This window comes from Bufo bufo, chromosome 2, assembly GCF_905171765.1.
Source record: "Bufo bufo chromosome 2, aBufBuf1.1, whole genome shotgun sequence".
Classification (NCBI taxonomy): domain Eukaryota; kingdom Metazoa; phylum Chordata; class Amphibia; order Anura; family Bufonidae; genus Bufo; species Bufo bufo.
In genome coordinates this window covers 523,769,711-523,789,872 of record NC_053390.1, presented here as the reverse complement: position 1 = coordinate 523,789,872, position 20,162 = coordinate 523,769,711, and the positions used below count along the sequence as shown (strand labels likewise).

The 20,162-nt window shown below is 39.0% G+C and overlaps 1 protein-coding gene across 1 annotated transcript in view; it reads right to left on the bottom strand.

The window, feature by feature from the left end:
• Positions 1–18,142, bottom strand: part of FGF5 (fibroblast growth factor 5) — a 100,971-nt gene extending 82,829 nt beyond the window's left edge. The window contains exon 1 of the mRNA XM_040420448.1: positions 17,732–18,142. Coding sequence (XP_040276382.1) covers positions 17,732–18,041 — 310 coding nt within the window. The 5' untranslated portion in view covers positions 18,042–18,142. The remainder of the gene's footprint in view (positions 1–17,731) is intronic.
• Between the last annotated feature and the right edge of the window lie 2,020 nt (positions 18,143–20,162).

The following is a 20,162-nucleotide window of genomic DNA, read 5'->3' as shown; positions in this document are numbered from 1 at the left end:
GTCAGCGGGCAGGGCCCTGTAGAGAAGGCTTTTGTGGACTATTTTTTGGATTTGTATAAAGCTGATCTAAATATCACAGATGATAAGATGGATGCCTATCTTGATGACATTTCTTTTCCAACTATCTCGGAAGCGCAAAAGAAAGCACTGGAATTGGATGTCTCAATACAGGAACTTGAGGGAGCGATTAAATTATGTTCGGCCAATTCCACCCCTGGCCCAGACGGACTTCCATTTGAATTCTACAATAAATATGGGGACCTTATTTTCCCCAGACTGCTGGAGGTCCTCTCTGATTCAGTGGAGGACGGGAAGCTACCAGATTCAATGTTGGAAGCCGTAATAACATTAATTCCAAAAAAAGGTAAAGACCCCGTAGATCTAGAAACATATAGACCAATCTCACTGCTCAATGCAGATGTAAAGCTCTTTGCGAGGATTTTTGCCACAAGGCTTTCAGGGGTTATCTCCTCCATTGTCCATCCGGATCAGAATGGCTTTATTCCAAATAAGGGCACACACCACAATCTCCATCGGCTCTTTGCTAATATCCAGGCCCCTGGAGGGACCGCTCGCTCCATCCTGTCACTGGATGCCTCTAAGGCCTTTGACCGGGTGGAGTGGCGATTCCTCTGGAAGATTCTGGTAAGGATGGGCTTTGGGGAAAGATTCATAGGCATTCTGAAATTGCTGTACAGATCCCCCAGCGCAAAATTGAGTCTTAATGGAATCCTGACAACTAGCTTTGATTTAAATAGAGGGACGCGTCAGGGCTGCCCACTATCCCCATTGCTATTTGATATTTATATTGAACCTCTTGCGCTGGCCATCAGGCAGGATTATCAAGTCAAGGGATTTGGTACGCTAGGAGCGCAGGACCGTATTTCCTTATACGCGGATGATGTCCTTTTTTTTATAGACCATACGGAAACAACTCTCCCCAGAATTATTCAAATGGTTAAGTCATTCGGTGAGGTGTCCGGTTTTCTTATAAACTGGTCTAAGACCAGCTTGATGCCAATAGACCCCCTGTCACAGAAAGAGGTTCATGTGACGCAGCTGGATATCGTTGACTCTTTTCAGTATCTGGGTTTGATTATCTCATCCAGGGTTCAAAATTTTCTACAACTTAATCTGATCCCTATGGTGACAAAGATTAGAGCTAAAATAGGGATCTGGTTGAGACTCCCCCTGTCTAGAGCTGACCGAGTTTCATTGGTCAAAATGGTGATACTACCACAACTTCTTTATGTGCTTAGGAATACACCCATTTGGATACAGGATAAATATTTTAAACTTATGGAAAGAATAATTAATGATCTAATATGGGGAAGAAAACGAGTGCGAATAAAGTTAGAACATTTGTATAAATCATTGGAGTGCGGGGGTTTAAATCTCCCTTACTTTAAAGGCTATTTCATTGCTACCCAGCTATTGATGTGCTATGAATCAGAAAGTAGTGCATGTTTAGGGAAAATAGTGGGTAGCCACGTTCATGGTAATATATTCACTCTTCTGGAATCTGGGCTATTGAGGAGCCATGAGCAGGGCTATAGCGAGACTATAAAATTACTCCTGAAAGTGTGGGCTATTACTAGGACATGGTTGAAGGTAAAGGGTTCACTTACATTTACGCCTCTTTGGCATAATCTGCACCTCCAAAGGTTAGATGATATTGCAGCTGACACATTTTGGCAAAAAAATAAAATTCTGTATATTTCACAGGTAATTAAGGATAGAGAGATTAAGTCATTTACAGAGATATCACATAATATAGAAAATGTTTCATGGTTTAGATATTTTCAACTGCGTTCAGCATTATCCAGTTTGGATGATAAATCTGTGTTGGATATAGATAGTTCATCTTTTTTGAATGATTGGGTAGGGGGGACACCGCATAGAATGAAGATTTCAAATATATATAAACTATTACTTAAGGCACGATTTAGTGATACACAATCACCAGGACAAAGAGCGTGGGAGATGGACTGTCCGAATATACAAATAGAAGGGTGGGAGAATATTTTTGGGAATCTAGGTTCACTATCCCAGAACTTTAACCATGTGCTAGTACATTTTAATATTTGTCACAGACTATATGTTACCCCTTTATGGATGAATAAATGTGGATTAAGAGACACGTCTAACTGCCCTAAATGTGACACCTTAGGTGCGGATTATTTTCATATGATCTGGACGTGCCCAGAACTTATAAAATACTGGAACAGTATTCACAACTTCATCCGCCACAAATTAAAAATACGAATTCCTCTTGAACCACAAGTGTTTGTGCTTAACGATCTTTCCAAAATAAATAACCATAAGTACCAAAAGATTTTCCTAGGCAGAATACTGATGTTGGCCAGAGTTTTGGTCAGTCGGACCTGGTTTGCTCGATATACTCCAGAGATAAATACATGGATAAACCTAACTAACAAGGTAAAAAACTATGAGAAAATTATGTACAAACAGAGGGAAGCTGAGGAGAAGTGGATCAAGATATGGGGCGGTTGGAGGACTTGATTAGTTTGGATAAACTCTTTTTTTTTTTTTTTTTTTTTTTTTTTGACGCACCACAGGTATGGGGAGGGGGGTGGTTACGGGGGCAAGGGGAAAGAAAAAAAGGAAAAAAAAAAAAATACTTTTGTACTGTAATTCTCTGTTCTTTTATATACTTCAAGTAATAAAGATATAAAAAAAAAAAAAAAAAAAAGTGTGTATACACAGATAGCTATCTGTCACTGATAGTTGTACAAAGGGAGGTGGTGGTATCAATGATTGATATCATTCTCTGTGTAAGTGTGTATTCATAGATAGCTGGCAGTCACTGATAACTGTAAATGGGGAGGTGTTATCAGTGATTGATAGTATTCTCTGTGTAAGTGTTTATACATAGATATCTTTCAGTCACTGATAGTTTTACACAGGAGAGGTGTTATCAGTGATTGATAGCATTCTCTGTGTAAGTGTGTATACAAACATAGCTGTCAGTCACTGTTAGTTGTACACAGGAAAGATGTTATCAGTGAATGATAGCATTGTCTGTGTATGTCTGTATACAGAGATAGCTGTCGGTGTTACTATGGCGTATCATTTGTGCCATTGTACCGTGCACTCAGACTCTGGCTTATTGTGGGTTTGAATTTGTGCCGTTGTGTTCAATGGCGGTTCATGTTGCCACTGTTTTGAGCGTCCTGGCCACAGTTAGTTGGGGGTGTGAATTTGTGCGGATGTGCCTTGTAGCTCTCTTCAGTTCAGTATTGGTTTAGGTAATTTTCCCTCGTCTTGTGTTTGCATCTGCTTGACTAATAAGTTTGTAAAGTTTGCTACATATTTCCTATATTGCGTCTGGTCTCTGTTGGTCATCTGACTTTATCTGTTATCCAGTTCTGTTTGCCACGCTCACCAGTCTTTTCCATGCCTGGCCTGAATTCTGTCCCAGTTCCGTTTGCCATGCTCTTGAGTCTGTTCTGTGTGTGGTCTGAATTTTGTCCTACTTCTGCTTGCCAATGGATTCTCAAATCTAGTTTTTGCCTGATCTGCCTTGCCAAGTTTCTGTATCTTGACCGGCTATAGTTCAGGAATGAAAGTTGGTATCTGATTGATTTCTATAGGCAGCTAAGTCAGTTTCCCTTAACATTGGTTTTGATAAAACTCCCCCTTAGTGTTTCCCTAAATTCAGTGTGTGAGGCCTCATTCACTTGAATGTGTTCAAAGTCATCAATACACAGATGTACACCATAACTTGATATCATGTCACAAAAGCCAAGTAAATATCTGCACAATATCTAAATGGAAAATGTGTTCGGATCTCCAATACATTGATATTGGGTGTTTTAACACTACACTCCCACACAGTAGGTTCTTAGTATAACCACACTTGATCTTGGGGAGATCCATAATTTAAGTGAGTTGTAAGAGTAAGGGTTCATCCACACGGTCAGGTTTCCTGATGCCAAAACCAGGAGTGAGTTCAAGAAAGAGAAGTCCTATCTGTCCTTTACACTTTCTCTCCTTGTATGATCCACTTCTGATTTTGTCTTCCAAAATTGCATCAGGAATCCTGACCGTGTGGCTGTACCCTTACAACAATTTAGTGATATTCATCATTGCAAAATATATTTCACTTTTTGTAAATATGGTTGTTGCATGTGCCAAAAAAGCAAACACTATTACAAACGATATTGTATGGAATGTTTAGCATTTGATTACTGCCCTCTTATTTTGAATTCGCAGAAAGCCATTGCATAACTGTAGTTGGTTATATAACTATATATCTATTGTGATCAATTATATAGTAACAGATTTGAAAGTTACAAATAATATATAGATGTGTTCTTCCTTACATATTCTCTTTGTTCAACATAACCTGAGATGGGCGGCATGAGACATCTAGCTATTTAAAAAATATGATTTTGTGATACTCTGTCACAAGATGCCTATGCTATGTCTCTCTCTCTCTGGCCACCCAGTGGTTGTTTTGGGAGCTGCAGCCTGCCAAGGGTTGTAGTAGCATATTGTAATTTTGAGAAAATTTGAGTTAAGGTAAGGCTTGACATACATCTAGAATTCTATGTGGCATCCTGCAGTAATGATCACGAGAAAAAAAAAAAATCCCATTAGGCAGTACTCAATTTTATGAAAATATATCTTTGGATCAACCAACTATCTCTAATAATCTAGTAGCCTTAACCTGCGATATTTTGTTTTTCAAGAAACTCCTCCTTTCTATAGTCTCACTGCTCTTACAGTAAAGAATCTATGATGATAGTGAACCTTTCTTTTCTCAAGATGTAGTGGATGGCTTTGTTATAATAAAATTTTTGGATAAGAAAATATAAGACACATACTAATATGATGACACACCAGACCTTTGAATATATTAAAGTGTAATGGCTAGATCATCTTTAGTCTAGTAACTGACAACGCCAGTGGTCGGAAGGTTGTACAATATATTTTAAAAAAACTCACCTGTCCACAGTTCTGCCATTCCAGCACCACTTATGACTAGTGTTGAGCGCAAATATTCGAATCGTAAATTTTAATTGCGAATATCGCCACTTTGAGAATTTGCAAATATTTAGAATATAGTGCTATATATTCGTATTCACAAATATGCTAATTGCAAATATATCGCCAATTTTTCGCGAATTTATTGTGAATATCAGCACTTAGCAACATCCCTAGCAACCAATAGGAAAGTTGCCTACCCCTTAGTTTTGATCGCGAATATTCTAATCGCGAAATTGACGATTTTCGCAATCAAGTAAATAATGAATGGAGATCACGAATTCTCGAATTTGCTAATGTATGGCAAATATTCGAGAATTCGAAATATCGCGAATTCGAATATAGCCTATGCCGCTCATCACTACTTATGACTACTAAGTTCAGTGATTGGCCTTAGTCATCCTAGGAACAAGCCACTTTCACTCCGGTTGAGATCAGAAGCAGCAGGGAACTAGGCAATAGCATTGGATGAAAAGACTGTGGACAGGCAGGGGCATTGCTAGGTTAAAACATTCAGGGCATTGGCCCCTGATGTTTTGTCCCAGGCCCTGAATGTACTGCCTGCCAGCTAGACATAACTGTATTGCCATCCTCAGGAAGGCACTACAATTGAATCTAATGCATTGGAAGAGCTGAAGGACCTGTGATGACAAGTAACACATGCAGTGGTTGAGAAGGACCTGCGATGATGCCACAGACATGTGACCAGTGCAGGAGAGGACAGCAGAGAATAGAAGAAATCCTGGTGAAGAAGCTGTGGCGATGTCTGCTACATGAGGAGAGGTAAGTGAAGAGAGAGGCAGAGCAATGCTGGGAGTTGTGGTCATTTAACTGGGACTGTATGTTAGGGATGAAGGGAGGGGTGTAATTTACATGGAACTGTGTGTTGGAGGTGGCAGGGGGAGGAAATGATGTTATTTACATGGGACCGTATGTTGGAGGGGGCTGTGGGAGGGGGTGATGTTATTTACATAGGACTGTATGTTGGAGGGGGCTGGGGGAGGGAGTGATGCTATTTACATGGGACTCTATCTTGATGGCAGCTGTGGGAGGGGGTGATGTTATTTACATAGGACTGTATGTTGGAGGGAGCTGGGGCAGGGTGATGTTTTTACATGGGACTGTACATTGGAGGCGGTTGTGGGACAGAGTGATGTTATGTACATGGGAATGTATGCCGGAGGGGGCTGGGGGAGGCAGTGATGTTATTTACATGAAACTGTATGTTGATGGTGGCTGTGGGAGGGAGTGATGTTATTTACATGGGAGTGTATGTTGAAGAGGTGATGTTTACATGGGATTGCATGTTGGAGGCGACTGGGGAGGGGGTGATATTATTTACATGGGACAGTGTGTTGAAGGCGGCTGGGGAGGAGGTGATGTTATTTACATGGGACTGTATTTTGGAGGGGGCTGTAGATAGAGAGGGATGTTATTTACATGGGACTGTATATTGGAGGGTGCTGGAGAGATGGTGTGATGTTATTTACATGGGACTGTATGGTGGAGGGAGGAATACAACTTCAGGGGGCATTATAAATACTGGGGGAACTTCAGGGTGAGCATTATAACAGTAGGGGGCAGTATAAATACTAGGGCACTGTAGGGGTATTATAAATCCAGGGGACATTATAGGCGTTCTTATTACTACTTGGGGCTCTATAAGAAGGAACTAATAGATCTGCCTTATTTCTACTAAGAGCACTATGGGGGTATGCAGAGAGCTTAATTACCACTGGAGTAACAATAGGGGGGCCTTATTTTTTCTGGAGGCTCTGTGAGGGTATTATTAATACTGGAGGGCTATCATACTAATGGGGGCACTCTTGGAGAGCGTTATCACAGTTGGGGGCACTGTAGTAGGCAGTATTACTAATGAGGGCATTCTAGAAGGGCATTACTATTGGTGGGACTATGAGGAGCACTATTACTATGGGGGCACTCATTTTTCTTAGTATTTTTTAGGATATTATTTTGTGGTATTGGGGAGCACAGCGAGCAGCAGGATAACACTGAGGGGACTCCAGGTTGGGAGATGATGATAGAAATGTGAGGAAGCTAAGATGTCTGTGTGTCACACTCTGCAGATACGAGGTGCAGCTGAAAGAAGTTGTCCGGACCGAATGGAGAAGATGACAGAGAAGATCTACATTGGAGGAGACGTCATCTGGAGACCCTGGATGTGAGAGGTATGTGTTGCTGTATAGCAAATACAGGAAAATGCGGTGTGTGGGGGTAGAGGATCGATTTAGAGAACTGCGCCATATTCATTGGGGCTTGGGCCCTGGGTCTTTTGATACCCTAGCAACGCCCCTGTGGACAGGTTAGTGTTTTTCTTCTTTTTTTTTTTATGGAGCACTGTGAAGAATTCCCCAGTATCCGTTCAGTTATTTTACCTCCCTGCTACTTAATGCCCATGGATACCTACTCCTAACAATGGACGTAGACATCTTTGTGTATCAAGGACATGTGTACACACACTTCCTGCTTCTGGCAACAATCCTGATCTACTTAGTGAAAATACACGAGATAAGACTTTGAAAATTGTCTTGGAAAAGACACAGTAATTGCTTTTAAGCCATGTGACCAAGCCCCTCTTTTGTGGATTGAGTTTCCAGGACTCCATTGTCTCGCTGGCTCAGAGGAGGAGTTTGATGCTGTTTAAATTGAATGTCCTTGTTCCAGCATGAAGCTTTGGCTTCTGTATGGATTATTATGCGACACCAGCGATATTTTACTCTATGGATTCTTGGCGATATTATTTCATGGGAATAAGGGAATGACAGACAGTAACTCATATTCAGACCGTCACAAGCACATCTTCCAATCACTGGGGATGTTGGGTTCTAGTCTGGACTGCAGTCTACATAATTTATACAGTAACTTTGGTTCCCCACCTCTAAATTCCAGCTCGCATGTGTCTCTCCAAAACTGTACACAATGTTCAAAACATGGTCTAACTAGTGAGTCATTTAGAGATGAAGCTAAGTTGCCATCAGATGCATCTATACAAATTATTATTTAAAGCATCCTGTAATTTGAAGCAGCTTTCCAGCAGCTGCTTGACACGAGTTACTGCAGTTCATTTTATTGCCCACTAATATAGCAGTCTTTTGGTTGCAGTGGTAGCAAATGTTTTCCCATCCAAATCAATTACCTTGTATCTATTACTGTAGTGTTTGCCTAAACTTCGAATGTCCTCTGGATTACTTTACACATTTACTCATTTACTCATACCATTGAGTAAGAGAAATTGCAATGTTCTCCCCATCGCCTTATGCCACAAGTCTTGTCAAATGCAGGCAAATAAATACTGAAAATGATTTTATATTCAGTACAGTATGTTTACATATTGTATGACCGTACACATGCTTTTGTCTTCTCCCCTTAGTTCTAATCAAGAAGAATTATATAAGAGACCAATAATGGTATAGGAAATGCCAATCTTGATAAATCTCCCCAATGATTTCACATTCCTTGCTCGACAAGATGTCCTCCACCATCCCTGGAATACAGGAGGAAACAAACCAAAAATATGCCAACTTCCACTATGTATATGGCAGTTCTAGAATTTGGTGTCCTCTATTCAATTGTATGAAAGGGGCACACAAGGGAGAAAAAACCCCACATAAAAATGAAGTCCTCTATCAACAGCCTACTCCTTAAACTATCTGCATTGAAGCCCATGTCACATTTACTCTCTACAGGTCACAAGTTTTATTTGCATGATCTATTTTCGGTTATTCTGTTTAATGGTATAGAATAGATGTATAGAAAGACAGCTAGAAAATGTGATAGATACAGTAGATATTTTAAGTATAAAATAAGATTCCAACGTTCATAATGTATTTTTTCTGTGATCCATACTTTTTGTACATACAGTAAAAGGTATAAATCAGCAATTAGTAACAAGGGAGCTGTGGACATTTCTTGGACTTTGACATGAAGATATAAGGTTTTATTGAAGACTTGCACTCCTATTGTCACACCTACTGTCTTTCCACAGAGAGTATTATATTCTAGGCTGGTGACAGTATTATCCTATAGAATTAAATTCTTAAGCTGAACAAAAACACACATAAATAGTCTCAATTTAATGGAGGCAATAAAAGGAGTAAAGTTGAATGAAGTTTCACTTTTTTGAAGCTCCTGGAAGATTATGAGAGAAGTACAGAATCGGCCATGAAAAACAGACGCTATTTCCCCTGCGTAATTTGTACAGGATAATGCCTATCGGGCATTATCTGTACATAGAAGTCATCTCAACCACCTAATGCATTTATAATAATATACTAGGTAGTCTGATAAATAATCTACCCATTTTTTTCTTTTATATGAACATAGGCTGGTTGAGGTACTGTATGCTTCCTGTCTATATGTAGTGCAGTCAGTCTACTTTGTCTTATAGGTGCCCATTTTATGTCCTGCCATTGAAAGACAGACACCGTCTCCTTCATTTGCAGTGGTGTCATGAAAAAAACAAAAACTGGGCTGCTGTGGATTGTAACCGTATTGTCTATAGTGACAGGTTCAGTTTGGGATCCAACAATGGTCAGGTTTCACTTACAGTGGTCTCATGAGGAGTGCTTCAATCCTGCCTTTGCTGTGGAGGGACACACTGCGCCAACAGCTGGTGTAATGATCTGGGGAGCCATCAAAAACAACTATTGTTTACCCCTGGTAGTGATACGAGGTTCACTGACAGCTCAGCGATATGTTCAGGGCATCCTGCAGCCATGTGTTGCCTCTTATGCAAAGGCTTCCAACTGGATAATGCTTTCCCACACACAGCAAGGGTTTCCAAGGAATTTTTTCTGCAGATTGCAATACTTATTTGGCCTTTCAAGTTGCCAGATTTATTATCAATTGAGCATTTACAGGACCAGCTAGGAAGTCAGTTTTGGCTGGATCTACAGACTCAGCTGGAACATCTGTGGTCAGGAAACCATACAGAACTTGTAAGCCCAACAGTATCTCACTGTGTATCCAAGCTAAAGGTGGCCCAAAGGGGTACCAGTGAAACATGCCAGGAGAGGAGTGTTACAGGGAGGAGGATGGTAGTGGCAACTAGGGTAGTAGTAGTCCCAATGCACACAATGACCATGTCCCTCTCCCTCGCTCCCATGGTAGTTACAGTAAATAGTGGGGGCCACATGATGATAGGTGTAGTTCTCATCCAGGGCACACCCAGGTTATGGTCTCCTGCCCGATGGAAGGTGAGATTTCAGAGTGCTCATGTAACACTTTTCTGTATTCCAATCCAGCCTAGTGATTCTCACTAGCAATTCCTCGAAAAAATATATGTCTACAAATCTCATTGTGGGGTGTAGACTGTTACACAGAAACACAAACGTTCCCAATGGTATGACTGTGAGATGGAAGCCTTTTTTACCAGCCAAGGGTTGTGAAGTCCATAAGTTATAAACATGCATTAGATTCACAGACTACTTCCATGCACCCTCCTGAATGCTCAACCTTCTCAATAGTTCTTTTCTACTCTCAGTCTTATGGGTTCTCTGGAGTCCTCCGTGGGTCCCAAATTCAGATTATGTATGCCACAGGACTGAAGTTTCGGTAAGCTGCTTATACTTGAATCAACTCCCTCTAACTGACTCACTTCACAGGAAAAAGCAAGCCCAAGGGAAGGAAATTAACCCAGTGATTCAGCCTGACTTTACAGGAAAAAGCAAGCCCAGGGGAAGGAAATTAAACCAGTGATTCAGTACAACGGTGAAGAACATGTAACATATAAAACCCAATCAATTAGCGGTGACCTAATGGGCCACTACACTAGAGCGTCCTTTCAGTTGTACAGTTTTTCTCAATAAACGTATCCTTTTTTTTATATATATATATATATATATATATATGTATATATATATATATATATATAATCATTATAGTCAATCATAAAGTTTCATGCAATTCTAACAACTCCTTCTTGGTGCGTTATTCTTTTTGTCAATGAGTATATTCATCTATCTTTATCTAACATCATTCATCTATCAATCTCCAGAGGCCTAAGAGGACTATCTTGTCTTTCTATGGGCAGCCAGCAACTCATATGAGACAATTAAGCACCTGTATCTCCCAGGAAGCTCCTGTTAACTCCTTTATCCCCTGCATAGAAACTCACATTTAACCCCAGAGTTACATATTGAATGTCTAGAGAGAGAAAAATCTACTACTATGGATTTAGAAGAAGGAATGAATGATTGAATGAATGGTGTCTCGACCATTTCACCTGCTTCTCTGTGAGATCAAAAGACCAGGGGAAGGGAGCAGGGATGCATCTGATCATGTTAGTCTACCACTGGATGCGGAGAAGGTGGACCAGAAGAATAGACAGCAGGGGGCGCTACCAAAAAGGAAAATGTAATGCACATAAAAACAATATTTTTATTGCATGTATATTTCAATAATAGTTTATTTGAAATGCCCTATTTATTGTGCATAGGAATGCTTTTTGTGGGATAACCCTTTTAAACGGAGTCTGTCAGCAGATTTGACCAGCTGTATGCCAGATTTGACCAGTTGAAGACCGAATGGTCTTCTTTTCCGACAACCAGACTTGTCACACACGTGGCCACTGTCACACCAATTGCGCATACTCTCCTTTTATTACTTTAACCACTAGGCCTACATGAAGAATACACTGCCTTAAGCGTTATCGCACTTGAGGTCCCCTATCACATAATTCCCCAACAAACATGGTGTCTCTCCAGGGTCATATTGGAAGGGGCACTGCATAATAAACATTAGGAGAGGTAAGCCATAGTGCTTTACTTTTAAATAAACAGGGTCAACACCATTTAAATGATAAAATAATAAAATGATTTATGTTTTATTCATGTACCGTATAGTAATAAATCCTAGTGTTCATTCTTCAGTGCAGGGCCCTAGCTTATTGGCAGCAACTACTCCCAAACCTTTCTGCCTCTGATCTTGATTAACGTCTACTGGGAAGGATGTTGGGTGGTGCAGAAGGAGAAAAGGGGCTTTGGGAGAGGGGGCTGCTGATAAGCCAGCATCTTGCACTGAAGAATAAATGCCCAGGGGACACTTTAGGCTTTATTAGCATACGGGCCATGCATTTTCTCAGGTATTGTTACAATATCACAGCAGTCAAGTTTCCATTGAGGTTTTAGTATATTTTGCACCAAGAATAGTGCTGAGGGCCTGCTATTAAAGAGGACCTGTAACCTCATTTTAGTAACTACTTGAATTTCCCATGTAATAACAATTCTGGAGAATCTATTCTTATGACTTTATATTGTGCCATCCTAATCCTGATAAAATGTGAGAAATGCCGATGTGAACATGTAAATAACATAATAATACAATATTCTAGTATTGCCATTGTTTTTATAGTAGCCCTTCATTTGATCCTATGAGATAACGAATAAAGAACGCAAATGGGAAATATCCTGGTTTCGCATTTGTAACGGCTGGACACTTGTGCTATATTATGATTACCCCCCTCTCCTTGTGTGTTCCTTTTAGGAGACATTTCTCTCCTAAGACAAAGCTTACCGTGTGGCCCTGTATCCCGGCAGTAAATAGAATTTTGTGAAATGCACCTGTTAAGCCGAGCTCCTAAATTCCCAGCATTGTTTCTTTGACATATACACAAGTCCCCATGTTTCTATGGGCTGTCAAACAAGTCAGTCAGAGCTGAAATCTCAAATAATTCCATACACAACCAGTGTTGATTGTGAAAAGTTTCACTTTGGTAGTTAAAAAAGACCATAGCTTGTCTGAAAAGAGCATTAACCTAAGAGTACGGCCACGCGGTCAGGTTTCTGCATGCAGTTTTGGAAGCCAAAATCAGGCATGGAACATAAAATGAGATAAAGTATAAAGAACAGATAAGACTTCTCCTCATTTTTTGAATTCACTCCTGGTCTTGACTTCCAAAACTGCATCAGGAAACCTGACGGTGCGGCCGTAACCTTCGTGCAGCTTTTAATCATTTCCATTATGCATGGAACCTATGTGGATGAGCTCAGGCTTCTTCTCATCTCAAATATCTCTAGATTTGGAGTTACGTGAGATAAAGTGGTGAATACGGGTGGGTCGTTTTTCTCAATATTATCCTTTTTGAACGGGTTTGGAGACTATAAGCCTCTCAGCCTCACAAGAAGCTTGAAATGGCTACTTACGGGGGAACAAAGAATTGCTTTCAAGTGCACTAGGTTTCCTTTTGAAAGTGAAGCCAATTTAAACTAGCACATTCAAATCTATGTGGAGAAATTGTATATCAATAGAAATCATTCTTCCGCAGAGGTTCAGATGGTGTCTACTGTGAAATGCAGCATGTTCACTAGATTTCATATCTAAAATTGAGCCACCTAACCTGCCAGCAAGTGTTTGCAGTTCAGATTTAAGCCATGAATATTTGAGAAGAACATGCAAACTCCAGGTTGGTACTTTGTTAAAATCCTACTGGCAGCACAGTAACACTAAATATAAAAGCGCAAACCCTCTCATTAAACAAGTAATAAACTACCGCAGTTGTTTCCGATTGCTCCTATAATGTTGGAGTCACACCAGCGCCGTTCCTTATGTTGCTTGTAACACCTGTGTTGCTCTTTGATGGATCCTATTAAGGCCTCTTGCACATGAATGTATTTTCATTCCGTGTCCGTTCCGTTTTTTTTACGGACCGTGTACGGAACCATTCATTTCAACGGGTCAGCAAAAAAAAAAAAACATGCATTCCGTTTCCGTATTTCCGTTCCGCAAAAACATAGAACATGTCCTATTATTGTCCGCATTACGGACAAGGATAGTACTGTTCTATTAGGGGACAGCTGTTCCGTTCCGCAAAACACGGAATGCACACGGACGTTATTCGTATCTTTTGCGGATCAGTTTTTGCGGACCGCAAAATACATATGGTCATGTGCATGAGCCCTAACTTTAGGGGGATAAAAACTGATGCTAAAATACACGTTTGTCTCAGTTTGTACCCAATCAAGATTCATTGTTCATGGGATCTTGAAAAGTCAGCAGTAGTTGCCTGTTCACACAGTTTTTTCTTTCCTGGTTTCTTTTCTTTTTAAAGGATCTATATGGATAAACCACATTATGTGTATAAATAGAACCAAAGCCTAACGTCTTAATCTAAGTATATTGATTTCATGTCATATTCTTCTGATTACAAACTGTTCATCTTATTATTTCACTTAGATCTTATATATACACTCTTCTTTTTGTAGCTTTGCAGCAGGACATGTCCAGCTCCCTTCTGCTTCTTCTCTGTAATCATAAGATGTTAGACGCTGGAGGGCACATGCTACTTTTAAAACTTTTAGCAAACTTTACAGAATGTCTTTTGATAACCTTGCACTTTCACAGTGTTTTGTACCATAGAAAAGAATAGGATCTGTCAAATGATTCATCGTGATCAGTTTATTATAAAAATCTGCTAGTATGGACAACCTCCAAGAAAGGTGACTGATCCATTTTACTGCTCTGGACACATATCACTAGTGTGTGGTTGTTAGAGAGGTCCTCAAGCTCTGCTTTCTGACAATATATAAATTTCGACAACATGTCAGTGTAACATAAACCCAACAGTTGATAGTTCTACTTCTGCTTCATGGTAAAATAATGAAGTTACTGTATGTTTATATATATATATATATATATATATATAATTTTTTTAAGCAAATTTGAGTGCAATCTTACATTCAAATTTGACCCATACTCATCCAACTTGCATTTAATTGTGAACCTCTTTTAGTATGTTACATATACAACAGGTCTTCATAGAAATATTGTGATTCAATTCCTATGTATAATATATATATATATAATAAATAAACACATGGACACCTTCACACTCAACTTTGCTATGCCATTTTTTACTGTTACAAAAATGCTATAGTGTACTTTTTTTTTGCATACCACATGCATTTTTATTGGCTTTGAAATATAATTTTTATCAGACCCTATTTTCTATAGAGAGACGAAATGATATCTGAAAAAAACCAAAAACACCATTGTTTTAACGTGTTGAAAAAAAAAGAAAGAAAAAACGCCAGAGGCACCACCAACACCTCCAAGTTGCAAAAAAAAAAAATCCCATTAACAAAAAAAAACAAAAAAACTTGTGTACTGCTTTTCATATATCCCATAGAATTTAAGTTAACATCTAGAGCTGTTTTTTTTTTTGCAGCAAAAACTAAATTGCACGATAAGTCACAGGTGCAAATAACACATTAAAAAAGTGTCTAAAATGCCACAAAATACTATGAATTCACCCTTAATATAATAAATAGAAATATTAAACAATATTTTCCCATACCTGTGTTTAATAAACCGGTTAATCATTTGAAGAATATGTCCTTACCACTTCACAGATTATAGAATTGTACATTGCAGTATATGCTTTTGCCTCATGCATTTTGAATACTCTCTGATACTTTCTACCTCTAAGTTCTTCAGTAAAACTCATTTTAGATTGTCCTGACAACTGGATAATTCCTTTTTATTTGGACTGAATAAAACATAAGTTTCAAAAGCTTATCATCCATTCCAAAAACCCTTCATTTCAGTCTCACAAGGCGGAATCCATCATGCTGAGCTACTTACTGAAGTGTGGCGAGATTATATGACTCTGATAAAGGCTCTAGTTTTGCTGTAAAATCATTATTGATATACAGTATATATAGCTTGCCTGTCTAGGGTGCAAAGTAAACATCGAGAGGCATTAAATATATGGAGTTTACCCTTGAGAGATCCCAATTTATACACAATCACATAAATGGGAAAGAGGAGCTGTATGTAGAGAAGAAGTGGAGAAGTTGAGAACCTGTGTTTATCCTGTACTATACATAGGTATTATGATAGCTTAGGTCAGTCTCTTAAAGACCTCACAAGTGCAATGGAGGATATAATGGGCCTTGTCTGCTGTGTTAGATGATCATGTTTGTAAGGAAACCAGGCTTTAATAATTGATAGGAGGCTTTTAAACTTTATGTCTTCTATAGATTATAAAAAGATCTTATGGAATGCTGCATATTTTCTCTTATTATTTATATATGGTCTAACCTGATTAACTATGGTTATGAATAACAATAATAGATTAGATAGATAGATAGATAGATAGATAGATAGATAGATAGATATGAAATAAGTGCTGTATATAGATAGATAGATAGATAGATAGATAGATAGATAGATAGATAGATAGATAGAAAGATAATAGATAGATATGAAATATTGCTGGGCATAGATAGATAGATAATATATAGATAGAAAGAATGTAGATAGATAGATAGATAGATAGATAGATAGATAGATAGATAGATAGACAGACAGATATGAGAGATGATGGATGGATAGATATGACATAGAGAGAGAGAGGTGATATAGATTGATAGTCATATTAGATCGGCAGATAGATAGACAAATAGATTGACAGATAGATAAATTAGCCAGATATATATGAAATAGATAGATATGATATAGATAGATATGAGAGAGAGAAATTATATAGATTGACAGATAGATATGAGATAGATATTAAATAGATGGATAGATAGATAGATAGATAGATAGATAGATAGATAGATAGGAGATAGATAGATAGATAGATATGACATTGAATAATATGAGAGAGATTATATAGATATTAAATAGATAGATTTATATAGATAGATATGAGATAGATAGATAATAGATAGATAGATAGATAGATATGAGATAGATAGATAGATAATAGATAGATAGATAGATAGATAGATAGATAGATAGATAGATAGATATGAGATAGATAGATAGATAGATAGATAGATAATAGATAGATGTTAGATAGATATATAGATAGATAGATAGATAGATAGATAGATCATAGATAGATAGATAGATCATAGATAGATAGATAATAGATAGATAATAGATAGATAGATAGATAGATAGAAAGATAAATATATATATATATATATATATATATATATATATATATATATGAGATAAATAGACAGATAATACATATATATGAGATAGATAGATAGATAGATAATAGATAGATAGATAGAAAGATAAATATATATATATATATATATATATATATATATATATGAGATAAATAGACAGATAATACATATATATGAGATAGATAGATAGATAGATAGATAATGTCCTAGATAGACAGATGATAAATTCTGTACATAGGTAGATGATATACAAATACAGTATATATAGATTAGATAAAATAGTATTAGATTGTCCTAACAAGCCCTATGTACAGTCCTCACATAGCCATAAAATATAGATTATTGATGTTCTCCTGTTATAATTATAATTACAATATTCAATATTTTAACTCACTGTCACCAAATAAGGACATGGCACCTAATACATCCAGTATAATAATAAGCAGAAAGTTATTAGCCTAGTCCAATTCTACTGATCAGTAGTAGTGTAGAAAGAAACAGAACATACTTTTTACATACAGTGCGCACATTGATTCTATCTATTATCTATCTATCTATCTATCTATCTATCTATCTATCTATCTATCCATCTATCTATCTATATTTGTATTGTACCGACTACATAAAGTGACTGTACAGAAAGATTTCCTGGATGGAGTGTGGCCGTGCCAGAGCAGCAGGGCATGGAAAGCACAGCATGGCACAGCGCAGGTTACTGGAGGAAAGCAGCTATGTGGCAGCATTGATATGAAGGATAATGACTGGAAAGCACTTACTTAAATGATTAGCCTCATGTGAGCCATTGACTCTGCCATCCGGGTGGATCTGGAGATGGAATCCAATGCCCACTCTGCAGTACAGACTGCCAGTCCTGCGCCCTGCTGTGCTCCACTGGGAGCCGCTGGTCTCTGCTCCCAGGGGTGGGAAGGAGGCAGAGGAGGCTCTGGAACTGGTGATGTGGTTGCTGGAGACCTTTAGGAGCTGGCCCTTGGCTTTCTTCTGCTTGGGAGCTGCTAGCACTGCTGTCCAGAGCTGGGATGTGGAGAGGAAGAAGAATGTGACAGAGCACAGTGAAGGCAATCTCATTCTTTCAATAGGGAATATCCCAAGTGCATCTTGCTGCCCTAGTGGCTCCTGCAGCAGCTGCCGGTGTGCCAGTCTGTAGCCTGGTGTGGAGTAGGTAGGTATGGTTCTGGCACTGCTAGGGATATTTATAACCCTGGTGAGCTCACAGCCTGCAGCACACGCCGGATCAGGAGGGCAAGGCTGCTCTCATGGTAGAAGTCTCCTAAGAAGTCTCCTTCAAGTTGGATCTGTTAGCAGAACTGTGGTGGGCACAGTGCCACCCCTGGGGGATTGGAGAAACTCCATAGATCATATGGAGGGGGATCCCAGCTGGACACAGATGTCTTCAATCTCAACAGAATCCAACATCCACAACAGGAGTGGTGGTTTCCTGCAGACTCCCAGGGGAGGGCGCTGCTGTGCATTACCCTACCTACTGAGTCGATCAATGGGGCAAGCTGATCCTGGAGCATCTTCTTAAGTGCTGTCTGTAGGACACCTGAAGACTGGTCAGATATTCATTGATGGGCACAACCAAAGAGCTGTCAGTTATCCTTTAGTTTCTAGGAAGAAAATGCATATATACTCTACATAAATATATATCCTATATAGCTCCATTGTACTTGGCAAGAGGTTCTGCAGAGTTGATTGCTACCTCTGAACAGTATAGCATTAGAGCGGAGATTTCCTATCTACCTGCATGCCATGTCTTAGTCACCATTCGTCTGAGCAGATGCATCCCAGGTCTGTGATGTGCAGAACGAATGAGGTTCAGAGCAGATTGGGAGCCATGTGAAGGACCATGATGAATGATTGATGACAAATCACACTGGACTCATCCTTAAGAAACCTGAGAGGAAAAATCCCTCTTCTCTGCAAAAATCAATCTGTCATTTAGCAGTGAGAGCAGAATTCTTCACATGCTCAAGTATATATGTTTCCTGCAGAGGATCTATAGTGTTGTCTCACACTTACAGTGTATTATATTATGCTGCTGTCATGTACATAAACTCTATTTTGTATGTGTTCACCAACATTTTAGGCAGATTTGGATGGAACCTTCGATTATTGCAAATTCTTGTTGGACTCATGCACACAAACATATTTTTTGTCCGCATCCGATCTGCATTTTTATGTGGGTCGGATGCAGACCCATTCACTTCAGTGGGGCCATAAAAAATGCAGACAGCACACCGTGTGCTGTCTGCATCCGTATGTCTGATCTGTGGCATCCGCAAAAATATAGAACATGTCCTATTTTTGTCCACATTACGGACAAGGATAGTACTGTTCTATTATGGCCCGGACGTTCTGTAAAAACGTACAATGCACATGGCCGGATCTGCAATTTGCGGACCAGTCATGTGCATGAGCCCTAAGGGTACGGCCATACGGATCGTGTATGTTCCGTATGCGAAACCATTAGTTTCAATGGGTCTGGATGAAAACGGAAGTTACTCAGTGTGCATTCGGTTTCCATATGTCCGCATGTCCATTCCACAAAAAAATAGAAAATGTTCTATTATTGTCCGCATAACGGACAAGGATAGGACCGTTCTATTATGGCCAAGTTGTTCCGTTCTGAAAAAAGTGGAATGCACACAGACGTCATCTGTATTTTTTGCGGATCCTTGTTTTGCAGACCGCAAAATACATACGGTCGTGTGCATGAGCCCTAAGGCAGAGTGGCCTGGGTATACCTGATTTATAGTGATTCATTACTAATTAATTTGTAATTAATCAAAAGGAAAAACATCTGAAAAATATGTCAAAAATTTGTGATAAAAAAGGCCCCTAAAATGCTTGTAAAAATGCATGAATTTAATGGTATTTTTTAAAGGTCCCAAAAACTAACTAACTAAAAAAAGGACGGGTATGGCCACACTATCAGGTTTCATCAGGTTGATGCAGTTTTGGAGCAAAACTCAGGTTTTATTCATAAAAGGAGAGAAAGTATGCAGAACAGATACGACGTCTCCTCTTTTTTAAATTCATTTCTGGCTTTGGCTTCCAAAATTGCATGTAGAAACCTGACAGTGTGGCCGTACCCTTAGGGTATCTGCTCATATTGCAAATTTGTATGCAGAAATTCCGCATTAAATCCACACCAAAATACTGCTTTGGCATTTTTTTTTGTGGGTT